At 38.6% G+C, this 19,143-nt stretch overlaps 1 protein-coding gene across 3 annotated transcripts; it reads right to left on the bottom strand.

Annotated features, from left to right (window-relative positions):
* Positions 1-12,664: 12,664 nt before the first annotated feature.
* Positions 12,665-14,898, bottom strand: LOC115742355 (cytochrome P450 94C1-like). 3 transcript variants are annotated; one of them, XR_007196787.1, is made up of 2 exons: positions 13,207-14,897; positions 12,665-13,169 (listed from the first exon to the last, which is right to left on the bottom strand). XR_007196787.1 is itself a non-coding variant. In XM_048271798.1 (2 exons), the coding sequence occupies exon 1, from the start codon at positions 14,766-14,768 to the stop codon at positions 13,278-13,280; it is 1,491 nt and encodes a 496-aa protein (XP_048127755.1). In that variant the 5' UTR covers positions 14,769-14,898; the 3' UTR covers positions 12,665-13,090; positions 13,255-13,277. The 3 variants fall into 3 exon arrangements, 1 of the variants encoding a protein (XP_048127755.1); XR_007196786.1 differs by having other exon boundaries at positions 12,665-13,175; positions 13,217-14,897; XM_048271798.1 differs by having other exon boundaries at positions 12,665-13,090; positions 13,255-14,898.
* Positions 14,899-19,143: the final 4,245 nt, after the last annotated feature.

Below are 19,143 nucleotides of genomic sequence, written 5' to 3'. Positions count from 1 at the left end.
CATGGCCTATATCCCATGAAAATTGCTTCAGAAGTGGAAACTGGAAATGAAACAACGAGTCACTGCTTGCTCATGTGCATGAGGTTTATCGCATAGGTAAGGTTTTGTTCATGACGTGTGGAGTAGTTGTCGAGTCTCATTCTACTTGTGGTTAGTGCCAATCTTGCTTGGTTGTCTCAATATTTGTTTGCTCTTCGTGCTTCGATACTTGTCATGTGGTTTCATCCGATCTAGTGATGAATAGGTAGTTTAGTCGATCGGTTTAGAAAGTTCTACTCGCTAAGCTTCGGCTCACTCCCATGGATTCTACCCTTTTTAGAGGAATTATCCATTTAAGAAGTAGGGGCCCTAGACAAGACGATGGCATTAGATGAAGCACACCGATGGTGACAGCAGATAGTACTCAGAGTAGTTTTTCTCCTTGATTCCTTCCAGTGTATTCCGATGTTTGTTTTGAGTTAAGAAAGATTTAATCGAACGATTATCTATTATATATAAAAATAGATGTTTTTGTTATGTATGGATTTGTGATTGCATGCTATACGGGTTAGGAAACCCTATGAGTAAGGTCATACCCTTAGACGTCATGCCTACCTGGTGTTTGCATATAGTTGTTTGATTTTGTATGGCCATTGATTGCTTCTAGTTTATCTAGTTTCCGTATGCGTCATCTATTATCTATAATACAAGATTAAAATAGAGCTTGTAAGCAAGGCGGACGCTCCGGGATGTCCAGCATGTTACACTTGGTATTAGAGCGGGTCAGTAGAGTTATAATGTGCACCAAGATATGAAGTGTTTGGTACGTATGTATGTGATTAAAATTCAAAAGTGCATGTGATTGTGTTTGAATGGGGATAGACAGTAGCTTAGGCTACTTATTAGATAAGAAGTTGATCAATCACCGCTTAGATTCAATAATCTCTATGGCTATTTGTGGTTATAGTACATTGATCGACAGGTGGATTGGATGGTAGGTTCAAATGGTGATGATCTTCCATAGGCTTGAATCTGTGTGGTAAACCGATGGTTTTAATTATCGACTTTTATTGACGGCCCCGATTGATGATTGATATTAGCAAGGAAGCGAACGAAGATTAAGAAGTTTAGGCTTAAACCCGTGATGGTGCATTGAGGTTTAGCTATTGATCTTGGACAATGGGCCAGAATAACGGTGTGATGTGAGTGATCTTAAGTTTGTACGAAGAGTCTTAAGGATTGTTAAGGAGGGGACAAGAACGGAAATTTCGAGGACGAAATTTCTTAATGAGTGGAGAGTTGTGAAGGCCTAAATTTTCGCCAGTTGGATTATTAAGCGGAATGATAATTATTGGACTTAAATTCAAAGTGATAGAGAATTCGGGATTAGTTATTTGTGGTACGGTAAACTACCCGAGACAATTGGGCGTAATAGTCGTTGGACGAAATGAAGCGATTAGGTACGGTAATTATCGAACGAAAGGACTAGATCACCTAGTCCATATATTTGGTTTTGGCTTGGTTCATGTGAGAATTGAAGATCGAGAAAGTAATTAGTTGACAGATGTGATGGATGTTATATTGAGTTAAAGGGACCGTTGGATGTCAACATTAGTTTTGAATCATATAGTTTTGATGCACGTGATAGTTGGTTCGGAAATCGACCATGAAGCCACCGCCTCTAGCCCTTGAATCGACTCTCCTAAACCCCCCATTGACCTAGCCTCTAAATAGATTTCTTTCCTCCCACTGTCTCTCCTTTCATTTTTCCGTCTTTCCTCTTGGTGGACAACTCGTTTCAACTTTCCTTTTTACTCTCTCGGTGTCCCTCACCATATGACCCCCTCGCTCGTGCTACCCCTCGATCGACAACAAGTAGCTTGACGTCGCTACTCAAGCCTCTCAAATCTTCATCTTCAGCCCCCCTTTGCCATTTGAGAACCCGTTTGCTTCCACTCACTCTCTCGGTGCCGTACGACTAAGAGGCGATTAGATCTCGTTTAAAGGATGTCGGTTTATGTTTTATATGAGTTTCAATCCTAGGTAAGTATATATCTCATCTTACTTCTAGATGGCTTGATTGACACTTGAATAACCGATTTTGGAAATGGGTATGATGGGAGAAAGTTTAGCTTGCATGTTGGGAAAAATGGTCTTGCATGGACGATTTGTCGCTTAAGCTAATGTCCTACGGTCTTGGGTGACTAGGATTTAAGAGCTGGTTGTTTGATCTGTTGTCGAATCAAAGTGCTTTGAAGATGAAATTTATAGAAGGCGGTTCGGTCGTGAGCAAGTAAGAAGGAAGAATCGCGACTTCGGGTGTTTGAATGATAATTCGATTCTGATTTCTTTACGTTAAGCATTCGAGGCAAGTAAAACCTTTAATCCTTTCTACTAGATTACCTATTAGATCGATGATTGGACGCAATGACGCTGGTTGTATAGGAATTTGTTTGCTTGAACTATCTTGCATGTAGGCATTCGTCATGTAGTTTGAACAGCGTGTAAGAGGTGTCTTGGTGTGAGATGTGGTGTGGGTGATGGGGTGGCTTTGCATATGGGCATTCGGTTTTGAGGCCGTGTAGTCATGTGGTATGTTTAATGCTTTGTGATCTTGGATGGTCAAGCTGTAGTGTGGGTTTGCATTGCATTTAAGCATCCAAGCATGCATGTGATTGGTCGACTTACCCGACGAGTTTAGATTCAATTGTGCATGTGTGAACTTTGGGGTTGGTTGGTTAGTTTACATATGAATTGGTGTAAACAAATAAACCGAGGGTCCCGTCGTCTTGTATCCCGACGAGGATGAGATAACATTCACCTATGCTCAGATGATACCCCGTGGGAGCCCGAGTGGAAATTAGGAAGTCCACAACCTGTGTTCAATTGGAATTAGAATGAGCGAGGCCTGTGTCCCTCGAAAGCCTCGGAGTAGGGAAAATTGAGGCATGTGTCCCTTATGATTCCCATGGGCGGTGTCCCATAGACAAAAAGTTAATGTGTTTATCCCTCGAAATCAAAATCTGTGTCCCTCGAAATAAAAATTGAGGCATGTATCCCTCAAATAACCATGGCCCGTATCCCATGGAAATCGGTTCAAAAGTGGAAACTGAAAATGAAACAACAAGTCACTGCTTGCTTATGCACATGAGGTTTATCGCATACGTAAAGGTTTTGTTCATGACATGTGCGGTAGTTGTCAAGTCTCATTCTGCTTGTGGTTGGTGTCGGTCTTGCTTGGTTGTCTTAATATTCGTTTGCTCTTTGTGTCGCAATACTTGTCATGTGGTTTTCATCCGATCTAGTGATGAATAGGTAGTTTAGTCGATTGGTTTAGAAAGTTCTATTTATTGAGCTTTGGCTCACTCCCGTGGATTCCAGCCTTTTTAGAGGAATCAGCCATTTGAGAAGTAGAGGCCATGGATAAGACGATGGGGTTGGATATAGCACGCCGATGGAAACGGTGGATAATACTCAAAGAATTTTTTCCCATAATTCCTCCCCGTGTATTCCGGTATTTGTTTTACGTTAAGAAAGATGTAATCAGACGATTATTTATTATATATACAAATAGATATTTTTGTTATTTGTGGATTTGTGATTGCATGCTATACGGGTTAGGAAACCCTATAAGTAAGGCCATACCCTTAGGCGTCATGCCCGCCTAGTGCTTGCATATCGAGTTTTCATTCACCGACCTAGTTGACGTGGAGGAGGACATTACCTACTGCCGTTACAACTCAGTTGTGTGGATACAAAGTAGCATGACGGAGCATGTTTTTCTCAAGTTTTATGCATGGTACATAGTCATTCGGTCCTTTCCATGGGATTGGTGGGCCGAACGGCCCCCATGGTGGGGGTTCGGTCACCGCTTGATGACCATGAGACTTGAGGGGAACCAATTTTGGAGTCCAAGTAGTTAGGCTCCCCTCTACCCTACCCTTTCTCGGGCTTGTAAATCAGAACAAATAAACTTGTACTATGCCCGATGATATTAATAGTAAAATATGGCGTGTTAGGTGAAATCTTGATAACTCTACAATTTCTTATTTGAATGACTTGTTGGGAATGTTTGTTTCGCTTCCGCATGAACGAAGAATAATTAAAATAAGAACACGATTTGACGTGACATGCCTGGGATGTCATGGCCTCAACCGAGCTCGGTCTCAACTAGCACTAAGGCGAGCCATCGTTGGACGAGAACGCCTCTTGCATGGTAGCGGACCGAGCCGGGGCGTTACAGAATCGGTTTTGTTATAGTTTTCCTGACCAAACTTCTTCACAATCTCCTTTGCATCTTCTCTTGATATATGAAAGCTTTTTGTTTGGTTTGATTCACTTGAAGTCCAAGGAAAAAAGTGAGCTCTCCCATCATGCTCATTTTGAATTCACTTACATGATCTTAGATAAATGCTTACAAAGTTTTTTGTTATAAGAACCAAATATGATATCATCAAAATATATTTGAGTGAGCATGATATCTTTACCTTCCTTTTGATAAGTAGAGTTGTATCTATTTTACCTTTTTCAAAACCTTTTTCAACAAGGAAGTTACTTAACCTTTCATACTAGGCTCATGGTGCTTACTTGAGTCCATAAAGAGCTTTCTTTAGTTGGAAGACATGATTTGAGCTCCTTGGGTATTCAAATCCTGGTGGTTGTTCCACATATACTTTATCTTTGATGTAACCATTTAGGGAAAAGTACATTAGAAGTGTCATAACTTTCATACGACATTCACTTGAGTGCCATAACTTTCAAAACGTTCACTTGAGTGCCATAACTTTCAAAAATCGTTCACTTGAATGCCATGTTGTTGTGGCAATCGGAAAGCTGACATGGCACACTGGAAAAGTTACTGTCGCACTCAAGTGAATGATTTTGCTTCCAAGTGGCACGCCAGAAAAGTTACTGTAGCACTCAAGTGAACGATTTTGCTCAGACGTAGCACTCAAGTAAACGATTTTTGAAAGTTATGGCACTTAAGTGAACGTTTTGAAAGTTATGGCACTCAAGTGAACGCTGTACACAAGTTATGACACTTCTAGTGTACTTTTCCCAACCATTTAAGAATACACTTTTGACATCCTTATGATATAGCTTGAAGTTGTTGTAGCAAGCATAGGCTAGAAGTAGTCTTATAGATTCCAATCTTGCTATGGGAGCATTTGTTTGATCATAATCAATCCCTCTTCTTGAGAGTATCCCTTTGCTACGAGTTTTGCCTTGGTTCTGGTTACTTTGCCCTTATCATCCAATTTATTTCGGAATATCCATTTAGTTCCAATGATTAGATGATTCCGGGATTTGGGCATAAGTTCCCAAACTTCATTGACTTTGAATTGATGTAGTTCTTGTTGCATTGCTTCTATCTAGCTTTCGTTTGCAATAGCCTCTTCAATTCCTTTGGGTTCAGCTTTAGATCAAATGCAAAAGTATTTATAGCATTCTTGAATTGGGATTTGGTCCCGATTCCATCTTCCGTGTCTCAAATGACAAGATTTGTTGGATGACTAGACTTGTGTTTCTATTTCTTGTTGTATCTTTCATCTTGTTTATCTTATGAAGAAGCATTTTGGTTCACATCCTCGGATGATGCGATCGTCCGAGTATCTTCGGTGATGTTTTACTCCACGGATGATGGATTTTGCTCAGATGATATGTTGACTTTAGTGCCTAACTTTTGAGTATCATTTCCACCTTTAAATTTTGCGTTCATTGATTCTTCAACTGTTCTTGAGTTTTTGTTAAAGTCTTTGTATTCTTTGCTTGAAGTGGAATATCCAAGAAATATTTCTTCATCTAATCTTTCATCAAACTTACCCGGATGATCATTTGAATTCTTAAGGATAAATCATTTACATACAAATATATGTAAATATGAAACGCTTGATTTTCTACCTTTATAAAGCTCATATGGGGTTTTTTCAAGCAATAGTCTCAAGAAAACTCGATTTATGATGTGGCATGCAGTTGAAACGGCTTTTGCCAAAAAATGAGATGGAGCTTTACTTTCAATAAAAAAAGTTCGAGCCATTTCTTGTAAAGATCGATTTTCCTTTCAACAACTCCTTTTTGTTGATGAGTATAAGGAGAAGAGAAATTATACTGAAAACCATTTTGATCACAAAATCTATAAAGATTTAATTTTCAAATTCTCCCCCATGATTCGTTTTGATGCTAGAAATTGAATAATTTTTTTCATTTTGAACTTTCTTCGTAAAATTTTCAAAATATGGGAATGTGTCATTCCTATGAGCAAGAAATAAAACTCAAGTAAATCTAGTGTAATCATCTACTATAACCTAATAATACCTTTTACCTTCAATGATTTGGGTTCGAGTAGGTCCCAAGACATTCAAATGCAAAAGCTGTAAAGCATGATTAGTGAAAACTTGGTTTATGGATTTGTAAGAATTTCTGACCTATTTTCCAAGTGTGCAAGCCTCATATAATTCAGTTTTCTTGAACTTAACATCCGGAAGTCCTCTCACAAGCTTTTTAGTGGAAAGAATTCAAATTTGCTCGTAGCTTATATGTCTCAAGATTCTGTGCCAAAGTTATAAGTAATCTTTGATAGATTCTAGACATCGGATATCCTTAGATTATGTGTCTAGAAGATACATATTTTCATGTCTTCGTCTCGTGAAAGGCTACTTTTTGTCCTTGCTAGTACCTGAACACTTATCTTCCACAAAAGAGATTTTGTATCCAATATCACATAATTGGCTTATATTAATAAGATTGAAATTCAAACTCCTAACCAAGGATACATCGTTGATGAAAAGGTTGTCAATCTTCACGGTTCCTTTGCCAATAATCTTTCCTTTATTGTTGCCACTAAAGGAAATGCTTCCTCCATCAATGTTTGATATATTTATGAATCCTTTTGAATCCCCAGTCATATATCTCGAACAATCACTATCAAGGTACCATTTATTTCTTCTTCTTATTGGTACCTGCAAATATGAAAAGCATTCAAGTTTTCTTTGGCATCCAAATTTGTTTAGATCCTCTTGGGTTAGGGGATTTTTTTTTATATCTCAAAATATCTCTAGTATTCCTTGAGACTTTAGGACAGTAATTTAGAGAGTGATTTGGATAACCACAATTAGAGCATTTATAAAAATTATATTCCTCAGGTTTTATAATGCTTTTGGAAATGAGTTCATTAGCATGTTTTGGGGGCCTTCTCTTGAGTTTTTCTTTCACTTTGGGAAATAATTTTTCATAGCACTTTCCTTTTGAAAACCAAGTACAGACTTATTGTAATAAGGAACTTGTATGGTAAGAATATGCTTTAAGGTTTTTGAACCAAACTTTTTGTTGATACCAGAAAATTTCTTTTTCAAGAATACATTTTCCTTTTTCAAAGAATCATTTTCCTTTCTTAGAGAATCGTTCTTGGTTTGTAAATGGCCATTTTTCTTCGAAACCAAATTATTAGATTTATCTTTGATTGGTAAAAAATTTTTTTCAAGAAAATTTATTTTATCCTTTTGAGAAATGTCACTTTGCTTTAAACACGAGATTTTCTTTTTCAATTCTGAAACCCTTTTAAGAGCATATTTATATTATGAGAATATTTCATCCATAAATTCAGATACCTCGGAAGGAATGCCAGGATGAGTTACCTCAGATTCTTTCTCAGAGTCCGAGTTGGCCATTAAATATATGTTTGCATATTCCTCATTGCTTTCACATTACGTACCGCTTCAAGTTTTAGTCTTCAGAGCTTTCTTGAATTTTTCATCTTTTCCTTTCTTCTTTAAAAGAGGGTAGTTTGACTTGATGTGCCCTTTCTTTTTGCATTTGTAGCAAATCACATCTTTACTTTCTTCTTTGTCACCAAATGATCGTCTCGGATCATGTTGCATGAAATCTCTTTTGCCTTTGAAATTTTGTTTTTCTTTGCCATTCTTCTAAGTTTCTTGACCATGAGTGCTAGTTCCTCATCGTCTTCATCCTCAAAATCTAGGACATCGGAATCATCGTTAAATTTCAAGGCAATGGATTTCTTACCTTTTGAGTATGTTTCTTTGTTGATCCTTTCATCCTCATAGGATTGGAGAGTTTAATGAGTTCGTACATGGATAAAGGACTGATCCTCCGAGCCTCTTGAATGGTTTTTTTGATATTATCCCATTCTTTTGTGAGTTCTTTCAGAAGCTTGTTGACTTTCATTCATACATTGGTTGCCCATGATAAGTAAGACCATTCACTATTTCGGTGAATCAGTCAAACGGCTCTTTCATGATTTCGGTGGGCTTCGTCTTGAACACTTCGATGCGGCTAAGGAGAATGGTCTCTTTGACTCTGTCCATTCCGTCGTAGGTCATATGTAGCTTATCCCATATCGCTTTCGAAGAAGGACAATTTGTAATACATTTATATTCAGTAGGAGACAATGTACTATAAAATGAATAAATTGCTTTAGCATCAAGTGCATCTCTTTTTGCCAATTCCATTGCGGATAGAGTAGCAATGGGAGCAGTATTGTTGCTACTAGTGTTGTCGTCTCTTGTATTTGAATTTGATCCTCTTGTTGTGCTTGCAGAGGGATCAACGTCTCTTTGTATAACATCCCACGTCCGTGGACCTTGACATATGATAAATGCCTTGATTTTGTTACGCTAGTCGTTGCACTCCTTTCCCTTGAAATAAGGTAACCGGTTATTGCTTCCTCCTAGCTGGTTATTGCTTCCTCCCGCAATCCAAGTAGGAGAGAAATTGCTAGCCATAGAAATCATTAGTTCAGAAGTAACAACACTTCACAAAAAACGAGTACCAAGCTCTGATATCAATTGTTAACGCTAATGTTATCACCTAAAGGGGGTAAATAGGTGATTTCAAATAATTTTAAAAATCAATGCGGAAATCCAAACGGATAAGCTCAAAGCTTCGTTCGGATGATGATTGCTAAAAAAGATCCGAGCTGTTCTTAGATGTAGCGCTTGCACACAATATTACTATCATAGACTAATAGAGAGTTTGAGGGATAGAGAATTTGCACATAAAGTTTATACCGATTCGTCTCTATTCAAGTTTACATCCACTTCTTCACGTTGGTAGCCAATCGGCTATATTCCACTGGTAAATAGTTTAGAAGTTACAACTTAGTGATAGCTCTAGAGTTGAAAGACTTCCCGCCTAACACTCACACACTCGAATGTTTTCCTCTAAGTATTATAATATTCAGATAAAAAGGTATGTAAAAAATGTGAAGCTCTCTCGATCTTGGAATTTAAAATTCTGCTCCCTTGTCCACTTTTTTTTCTTCAACTTTGAGATGTCCTTTTATACTTCTCCACCTCCAACTATCGGTTGCAAGGTGTCCAAGGATCACTCTCCAAACTTCCCCGCTTGGATAAGACAGTATCAAAAAGACCTCGTATCCGTTGAGGTCGACAAAGAAAAGAATCTTCTATTGGATCAAATTGCCCATACAATTATGATCCTAAGTTTCCATTGATAGAGTTCTTCATTAGATGAGTTATCCTTATCTCCATTAATTTACGTCCTTGATTGATCTTCAAGATTGAGAATCTCCAAAAAGGATCTAGCTTGATTTACTAGCTGTTGTGATAATGTAATACATTAATCAAATCATCTCATAGATATCTCTTGATATTCTGATCGTTGCACGTGACGTTTAAGCTCCCCGCTCAATGTCCGAGCTCTATACAGCGTCTAAGCCCTTCAGAACATTGTCTAAGCATTTTGTACTAGGTTAAATCTTGTGTAACTTACATCTTTGGACAATCTGTAAAATAAGTATTTCATTGCATTAACTTATATATAAGAGAACATGGATTGTTTTATCAACTTCAAAATCAATTATGGGTTATTTTCCAACAACCCAAACTTGGGCTATGTCTCCGCGTAGAGGTATTCAGGGAATCCAATAGTTTTTGAGAAAGCAATAATACGATTAATGATATTCTCACGAGATCGGGTCAAAAGAAAAAGATTGAGAACACTCAGAGTTGTTACGGCCTCTCTTTTTCTTTTTTCTCTTTATTCGCTACTTTGCGATTCTTTTTTCTCCTATTGATGGCTACTACTTCCACATCGCTAAAATAAGAGGTATAGCTTTTAACCTAGAAGCCAAAAAGAAAAAGAAAAAGAAAAAGAAAAAGAAAAAGATAAAAGCTCTTAATGATAATTTTAGCTTCACCGCCAACACCGGTAGGACCGAGCAACTCAAATCAAAGTATGCATTCAAGTTTGATAATTTGGTGTTCTAAATCTATAAGAGGTATAGCTTTTAACCTAGAAGCGAAAAAAAAAAAGGAAAAAGAAAAAAAGAAAGAGATAAAAGCTCTTAATAATAATTTTAGCTTCATCGCCAACACCGGTAGCACCGAACAACTCAAATCAAAGTATGCATTCAAGTTTGATAATTTGGTGTTCTAAATCTAAATTTATGTACGTGATCTTGGAGGGAACCTTGCGTTCGGAAAGAATGAGACTATGCACGAGTACGTCCGACCAGGTGGAACGTGCCAGAACGAGGACAAATCGAGCGCGAACAGTGTTAGAAGAAAACAAACAGGTCGTTCCTGGGATGTTGGGTGGCACAAATCGTACGTGGTGGATTTCAAGCAGCAAAGAGATTCCATCTCGACATGTCTCTATATGAAATGGATCCGTGCAAATAGACTCCACACCAAACGCGATTTTTATTGCCTTTTCGTTTTTAGGGTCCTTTGTTATGCGTGCCCGACTGTTTTTGGCACATTTTATGTTTTTCTACACTTTGTGGAGTTTTTGTGCTAATTCTTGTTTTGATAGAAATAACTAAGTATGACCGATTCGACTTCTAAGCCCAGAATTGTTTTTCTTAGTTGGGTTCTTAAGCTCGGAAAAATGAAAACCTGGATTTGCAGGATAGGGTCCCGGTTATGGACCACAATGCCTCACATGACTTGAACTCGATACGAAGAGAAATCCAAATCTGCCACGATACAGCAAGGCTAAACTTGAAACTGACACAAATTGACACATTTTCACTTAATATTTAATAAAACCACAGAGTGATAGTGACGGGAAATATTAACAGACATGAACACGATAGGCACACGCAAATTACCAGCCCTACTTCTAGGTTACGTTTGGTAGTCGGGATAAAATTCAGGATAGGATAAAATTTATTCTATCCCCGTGTTTGGTACATGTCCTGTCCGGGACAGAACAAAGTGGGATATAATATGGATACAGCTAGGATAAAATAATCCCATGGGAAAGATGGGATAAAGATGGATAGAATTTTTAATATCCATAGTGTAAAAATTATTTCTTTTCTAATAATAAGTTTCTTAAATTAACAAAATTGAAATAGTTTTAGAATATGAATAATATTTGATTTCTAATAAAAAATTAAAAAAAGTATAACAACAATTTCATTATAATTTATTCCTATTTTTATTTATATATTCAAATTTATTTCTTTCTCATAATGTAAATTCATTATATATTATTTAAATTTATATTTGTTAAATATTTTATGTATTTCAGCATTTTTGGAATATTAGTAGAGTCTACTATTTAATAAAATTTTATTAGAGAATGATGGAAGGGGAAAAAAGAAATAAAAAAAGAAGTGTAAAAGAGAAGGAAAAATAACAAAAAAATAAGTAATAAAAATGAAGTAGGCAAAAGTGTCATGAGAGATTTTTATCATTTCCGTTTGTGCAACTTTTAAGTTCATTTACACTAATATGCCGTTCATATCCATCAATGGACAAAATAAGATGTGAAAATATCCGCTTTTATTATTGTGATTCACCAAATAGTGGAAATGATATAACAAAATTCATGTATTTCATATCCTGTCTTATCCAATTCTATCATGGCTAGAAATCTAGATGACCAAATGTAGCGCCATTGTCTTGCCTTTGACTAAATGACACTTTCATAGAGTCGGAGTCATTGGCTGAATAAAGAGGCAGCTTTACATCTTCATAAGCTAGATTTTTCGCCTCTATTTGTCCAATTATCAATCATATAAGGGTGTAGGTTTCCAAAATATATTGGGTGATGGGTATGTTACTTTTAAGAACAGCCAACTTTTAATATGAATCTGGCGAGTTTTAAAACGATTATCGACAAACCAGAAAGTGGTATTTAACGCACACAAGTTTTTGTTGCCTAACTAACAGAAATATACCGTGTTTTTCCATGATACAACTTGACAACATTGTAAAGCTCGAAGATGACATCTAAATTTTGACCAAAAGAAGAAGAAGACGACATCTAAACACAAACCGTCGTCCCTTAGGAGTATCGTAACCATCACCAACATACTTTTGAAACCTACAACCTCGTGATTAGATAATCGAAGACGAAAAATCTAACTTGGGGGATAAAACCTCACCCATTCTCTTAACTTCTTACTAATGTTGATTGGATTGCATAAACGAAGCTAACGAAGGATAATTAAGCCAGCATTGGTTGGACCAACGTCCCAATGATCCCACATGTTGTCGAGTTATTACCAAGAACAAGTCCCACACGCACGCTTAGATTGTGTTTGGATTGTTCCATTTGACATTTGCACATCACCAGTCACTTCCTTCTACAATGCTTATGATAATTCCATGGACGCAGATATTTTCTTTATAGCCAAGAGGACGTCAATCATCAAAATCACAAGAAAGCATAGGGAATAAATATTCAGATATCCAAAGTATATAGCAAAAATAAATCGTTTCCATCATGGAAATAAGCATGATTACATGTTTGATTCACTCGCTTGATTCCCACGTGGATACATTTTCTTCTCCCCCAACAACAACAAAGAACGAGAGCTTCACATAACGAGAATCTTCAAAAATAAAAACAAGGAAAGCGACAATAATAAAGAACGTCAATTACCCATCATTTCCCACAAGAAAGAACGCACAAGGCACCACCAACACTGGCCAGACGTTTCTGTTCATCTGGGTTTGAGAGAGGGAGGGGTCCTTGAAGACCATTTAGATCCAATTTCGGACCACCACTTCCGCCTTTCTTTTCTTGGATGACACCCATCAAATTCTAATAGGTACGTCGGAAGGGGGGAAAAAAATAGGAACACCCACAAGCGTATTTATCAAATTCGCACCATAGGCTACAAACGCGTGCCATGTAGATGCAACAAAAGAGGAAATATCACATGGTATTTGCACAAACATAGTAATCTATTGCCCGCCCCCGCCCCCACCCCCCCCGCCCCCCCCCGCCCCTCCCCTCGGCTTATGGGAAGAGGAAGTTAGCAACCCAAACGGGACGAACCTGCGATGTCTGCTTGTGGGGCTTCAGATTCCTCGTATAACGACCGGAAGACCCCCGCCGATGGTGGCAGTGAGCCCCGGAGAGAATTGGATCACTTGGTCTGGGGTCACCAGCTCTATCTGGAATCTCCGCAGCAACGAGACCGCCACGCTTTTCAGCTCCAAGAGAGCCATTTCTTTCCCCAGACAAACCCTAAGCCCGGCTTGGAAGACCGGATACTTGTACGGGTTCTCTGCGAAGAAGATGCCGTTGTTCAGCCACCTCTCCGGCTTGTACTCCGAGCAATCCAGACCCCATATATCCTCGATCCGACCCATCGCGTACGGGTGGTAAGTAACCCTCGTGCCTCTCTTCACAAATGTCCCGTCGGGCAAGATATCATCTTTCTCGCAAAATTTTGAATCGAACTGTATGGGAGGATAGAGCCTCATGCTCTCATAAATCGCAGCTTGCAAGTAAGGGAGTTCCCGGATTTGATCGTAGCTCACCAGCTCTTGATCGCCCATCACACGATCCAGCTCGGCATGGATTTTCGATCTCACTCGAGGGTTCTTGGCCATCAGCCAAAAGAAGCTGGTCAGGGCCGACGCGACTGTGTCGCGGCCAGCTAGAAGAAAGCTCACGATGATGTCCCTCAGGTATGTCTCGTCGCTCACTTTGCGCATGAAGCGGGATAGGAGATCTCTGTGGTTAGAGAATCCAACCTTGCGCTTTTGCCTTATGACTTCGAGAGCGAGAATGTTGATCATGTTAATTGCTTCCTTTAGTCTCTTCTCACTCCCCAAATTGAACGCCCTTTTGATCTTCCACACTAAAGGTGATGCCTCCATGGCTCGTTCAGCGGACAATTTAGATGCCAAGTCGAAGGAAAGAGCGAATTCCGACATGGGCAAGGACAGCTCTAGGCATCTCGGGTCCAGGCCGAACGAGAACCTACATATGCAGTCGAATGAAAATCTTTTGAACACATCTTGCAAGTCGAGGACTCCGCCCTTCTCGCCCTCAACGGAGGACAAGAGAGTCACGAGCCGGTTCTCGATCTCACACTTGACAATCTCGAACGCGTAGGATCGTACCGCGAACTTATCAAGCTCTAGGTTCGCCATCTTCTTCTGAAACTTCCACAGGTCGCCGTCGACATTGAAAATCCCTCGGCCAAGGAAATCTCCCAAGATGGTCGAGAAGGGCTTCCCCTTCGGGTAGTTCTCGAACCTCTTCTTGAGCATGTACTCGACGTTATCCGGGTTGGCCGTGATTGTGTTGCCAAGGACGTGTATGTGGACCGTCTTGGTCGGTGAGCTCCGGAGGAGATGAGCGTACCAATCGCAAAGATTGGCATACTTCTTCGACCAGCCGAGGGAAAGGTAGGTTTGGCATACCTCGCAGTTGCACCATAGTTTGGGCCTCGTGAGGTACAAGACAAAGACGAGGAAGACAAGGGTGACGAGGAAGACGATGAAGAAGCTCGGACGGTCTTGAAGGTTCAGAAAACACCTCCAGCTTGGGGACTCCATTGATGTTTGGTTTTCCCTTTTTAGATAATGAGAGAAGTCTAGTGGAATGAGTGCACTGACCAATGAAGGCTTTTAATCGATGCCACTTGAATGGACGAGGTTTTTTATTTTTATTTTTATTTTTTATTTCGATTGCTTTTTTTTGTTTTTTTGCGCTTACAAACAAATGACAATAATAGATTGAATTGGTTGGTTATGAAACACGTGCTCTATAGAATGAAGTCCACAGTTTTTTTTTTATTATATGCTCAGAAGAATTTAAGTTTTACTCTATTGATGAACGCATCTAGTGCGTCACTCGACGTAATAAATAAATATTTATTTGCCATTGTCATCACGTTCTGATACCCCCATTAGCCTCCCACTTGTTTTAGATGGTACTAAATCGGATATATCGTTAGGTTATGTCAATTAACAATTTGCGCAACCACTTGTTAATGCCTGGCCTACCTAGGGTTTGTCGAGAAAGAGAATCAAAGTGCAACTCGAATACTAAGAGAAAAAAAAAAAGTTAAAGATCCTTATCTTAAGAATCAGTAGCATTTTGTTTCATTTTTCATTGACACGTGTAAAAAGATTAAGTTTTCCCAAAAAGTTGAAGAAGTGATTTCACCTTCTTCTCTTTAAAATCGCCGGCTCGTCTTTTTACAACGCCATAAAATACTCTCTTCACATGTTGTGAGGAGAAAAAGTTGTTGCCCAGCAGTCTCAGCCCTAGATTATAGGAGGACCAGGAGAAAAACATTCAGTCAGAGTTAAGATCATTGATTTCGATTCCCCACCTTCTCTGGAGTTAAGGATGACGGTGGCTAAGTGAGAGAGTAGAATTTCGCAATTTATACACAGCACATAGCTTACACAATATGATTTGTAAAATAAAATAGATTAGGATATAACCTGACCAAAATAAAAATAAAAATAAGTGATTGAGTGTTAGGCACAAGCTAATGATATTATAAATTGGATCTTGGTCATTGCCTCGTTAAAACTAAATTTTGTATAGTTTGACTCGTTAGGTGCTGATAATTGACTATTTTGGTGTTGACAAATTTTAAAACCAAAATTGCACCTCGTGTTTCACGAGCAAAGCAATTCAATGTAGCACGCATGATGTACCATTTTGTAAGTTGTTGATGCTTTGCTGGAAAATATAATTACACATGTAACTTCCGATCCATAATATAATGTTAGAAAGTGCAATCGAAAAACCTAACCTTATACGTGAATGAGACAACATATATATGAAGAGTATATACACCTTGAGACAAGTAATGTGAGGTACTTTAATCCCCATCTCACATGCAGGCCGGATTAGTAACCACGTGTTGCATGTAACAAATGAGGGATTGAACACACAAAATAAACTGTGGCAAAACTTGATTATGATACCATGTTAAAATGTTCACCTCAAAAGTTTAAATTCTTAGGTATAGAGAGGCCGCAAATATATAAAGAGTAAATAAACATCGTAAACAAAATACACGAGATACATTAACCTATAATTATTGACACAAGGAATTGCTCAAGTCTTTGACTGTCGACTTAGGCTGAAAAAAGACCGATTCTTGGTCCTATAAAATGTGGAATTGGTGGTTTGTAATTCCTATAATAGCAATATTAAGTTTTCTGTTCACACAATTAAGTTCTTTTTATACATTCATATGTAACTCTTCGATTCTTTAAACCAGAGACCTCACTCGTGAAGTAAATCATCTCACCTACGGTCCAACCAATTCAAAATGCCTCGACTTTTTTAGAATAGGTCCAAGTCAAATAGCAATGATTCGAAGCACTACTTTTTATTTTTACGCTATTTCGGAAACCCAGTGAAATGCAATAAATATAAAACTTGCTAAGTGTTGAAGGCTTATTTAGCAGCAAGGGTGGCTATTCAACCTAATGGAACTTTCTAGCCGACAAAAAATATAACAAGGAGAAACTAAATCTCAGCATGTGAGCGCCGGTTAATAATGTAAGATTTTTTCTATGTGGGCTTACATTAATTAAAATTGACATTTACCAATTAACATGGTTGGTATAATAAGGTAAGATATAAAGATTCTTAATTGGTTTAATATGGGTTGGCTTAGTGTAGGCCAAGTTAGGCTCGACCTGTGATGAACGGTTTCGCGCTAAAGACTCCAAATAAAGGCTCAAGTCCTCCCTCTAGCCCCGACTCTCGGAATTCAGAATGTACCTTTTCGATTAAAGGGTGGTTATCTCATCGGTCAATGCTCCGAGAGGGAATAGAGAGGGAGAACTGGGGTTTCTGATTCATTGTCGTTCTGCATTCAATTTCGATGGATTCTAATTAAGGTGCATGCATTCTTATCTCTATCATGTTCCGTTTCTGATTCCAGCCGGATGATTATTGGGCGTGCCACATTCGTGGCCTTATAATTGGTATTAGAGCTGCCTAATTGAGAACCGAAACGCATTCCGTTCCGGTTTCTTTTCGTTAGTTTTGTCCTATAAAAATTATGTTTGATTGCATATTTGGATTCGCCTCGTTGATACGAGAAAAATGGGTGGTTGCACGCATCTAGGAGACATCGAAATCTGCCACACACGCCCACACGTTCCTCAATAGTGGTGGCGCGCGATGATCATAGGCGAACGTTCTTGTTCATGTCAATTTTGTGTGTTTTCATTTAATGAAATTTAGTTTTGAGCATATAGTCGGATAGGGCTCGTTGAGATAAGCATTTTCAATGGTTGCCGGAGGCCGCCGGACGGTAGCGCACGTACCTAAAGGGTGGCTGCGAGTGGGTGCTACGCGCCTTAAGCGAGAAATGATGCAACTATTGACTTCGATCAACCGTCGTCGCCGACGTCATCATGACATCAGCGACGCGTGGCTGGGTCTCGTTCGACTTGATTGACCCAATCGGTTGACCTTTGACTTGACCCGGCCTACTGCTAATTGGATCGATTGACTTTTGATTGGTCGGACCGATCGGAAGTTGGACCGGCGATCCGGTCGGACCTATTTTTTGAACCAAATGGGGAACTCGTACGTGCACTGCACGTGCGGAGCGTGTCCCTCACGTGTTGAGGCTGTGGGCGGCTCGTGTGGTGTCTAGTTCAAACGTTGTCGACGACGTCGTGTTCGTATTGTCCTATTCTTTCAATGTATTGACTAGGGATTAATATACAGTTCTATAGAGTGGCGATAAGGGTGATTTATTTGTCAACCTTTCTACTATCACCCCAATGAACCAAACTCTGCCTTACATAAAGTTGCTAGAGTACGATTAATGTCTGGATTTGAAATCACCGCTTGTATGCCGGGTATTGGCTATAATTCACAAGAACATTATGTAGTCTTAGTAAGAGGGGAAGGGTTAACGATTTACTTGGTATGATATATCACATTGTTCGAGGAACCCTAGATGTTGTCGGAGTGAAGGATTGTCAACAAGGGTGTTCTAGTGCGTTATAGATTCTTATCCAAGATTTGTATCATTTGATGATACTATGTGAATGGCTAGAAACATGTGAAGTGTATGGATAATCCAATAACGAAAGTTTCGTAAAGGGACTGGAGCAGGTTACCATGAGACAAAAGATCTTCTTTCTAAATAGATTCAATTTGGAACTATTATATGTCCAATGTCCAATATTGAAATAATTTCAGAGGTTTTCCCCGACTTTATCCGTGTCAACAAACAATTCGAAATGCCTCGACTTTTTTAAAATAGGTCCGAGTCAAACAGCAATGATTCGAAACACTTCTTTTTATTTTTGCACTATTTCGAAAACCCTAGGACTCAATCATATGGATATGTGAAATACAGGTTTCCAATCCTAGCAGGAAATGGAGGGAAACGGATACTCAATTTCAAGTGAGTAAACAGAATTCCACGCTCAATCTCAAGGATACATATCAAACTTTGTGGAAATTTGTATTCGATGAAAGTCAAATGTATAGTTTGGAGGGAGATCTTTCTTTCATATATTTTGAGATCCACCCTACAATATTTGGTCAAAAAGCCAAAATAAATGATGTTGGCCCTTATAAAGAGAAAATTGATTCTTGCATCCCTTTCGCACTCATGTTTGAGGCATTAATAGATGGAAAAATGCACATAGAACCTTATGTACAAGAATTTTTAAGGGTATTTTGGGATTTTTCTTGTATTTTCATATGGTTTCGAAAATAATTATGGTTGCTCACATGTTTGTAACCACATATAGAATGCAGAGAACTAATTCATTGATATGTATCAATGAGTGGAGCAATGTAATGGCATCACATGTGATTTTAGGGATAAATTACCTTTGTGATCAAGTCTAAAATTACATATGTATATATATACATATATATATATATATATATATATATATATAATAGATGTGAGGCATAAAGTTTATA

The sequence above is a fragment of the Rhodamnia argentea genome, chromosome 10, assembly GCF_020921035.1.
Source record: "Rhodamnia argentea isolate NSW1041297 chromosome 10, ASM2092103v1, whole genome shotgun sequence".
Taxonomy (NCBI): Eukaryota; Viridiplantae; Streptophyta; class Magnoliopsida; order Myrtales; family Myrtaceae; genus Rhodamnia; species Rhodamnia argentea.
Note: the sequence above shows the minus strand (reverse complement) of the source record. Positions and strands in the feature narration are given on the sequence as shown.

Coding starts and splice junctions, on each gene's coding strand:
- LOC115742355 (XM_048271798.1), bottom strand. CDS start 14,768: ATGGAGTCCCCAAGCTGGAGGTGTTTTCTGAACCTTCAAGACCGTCCG.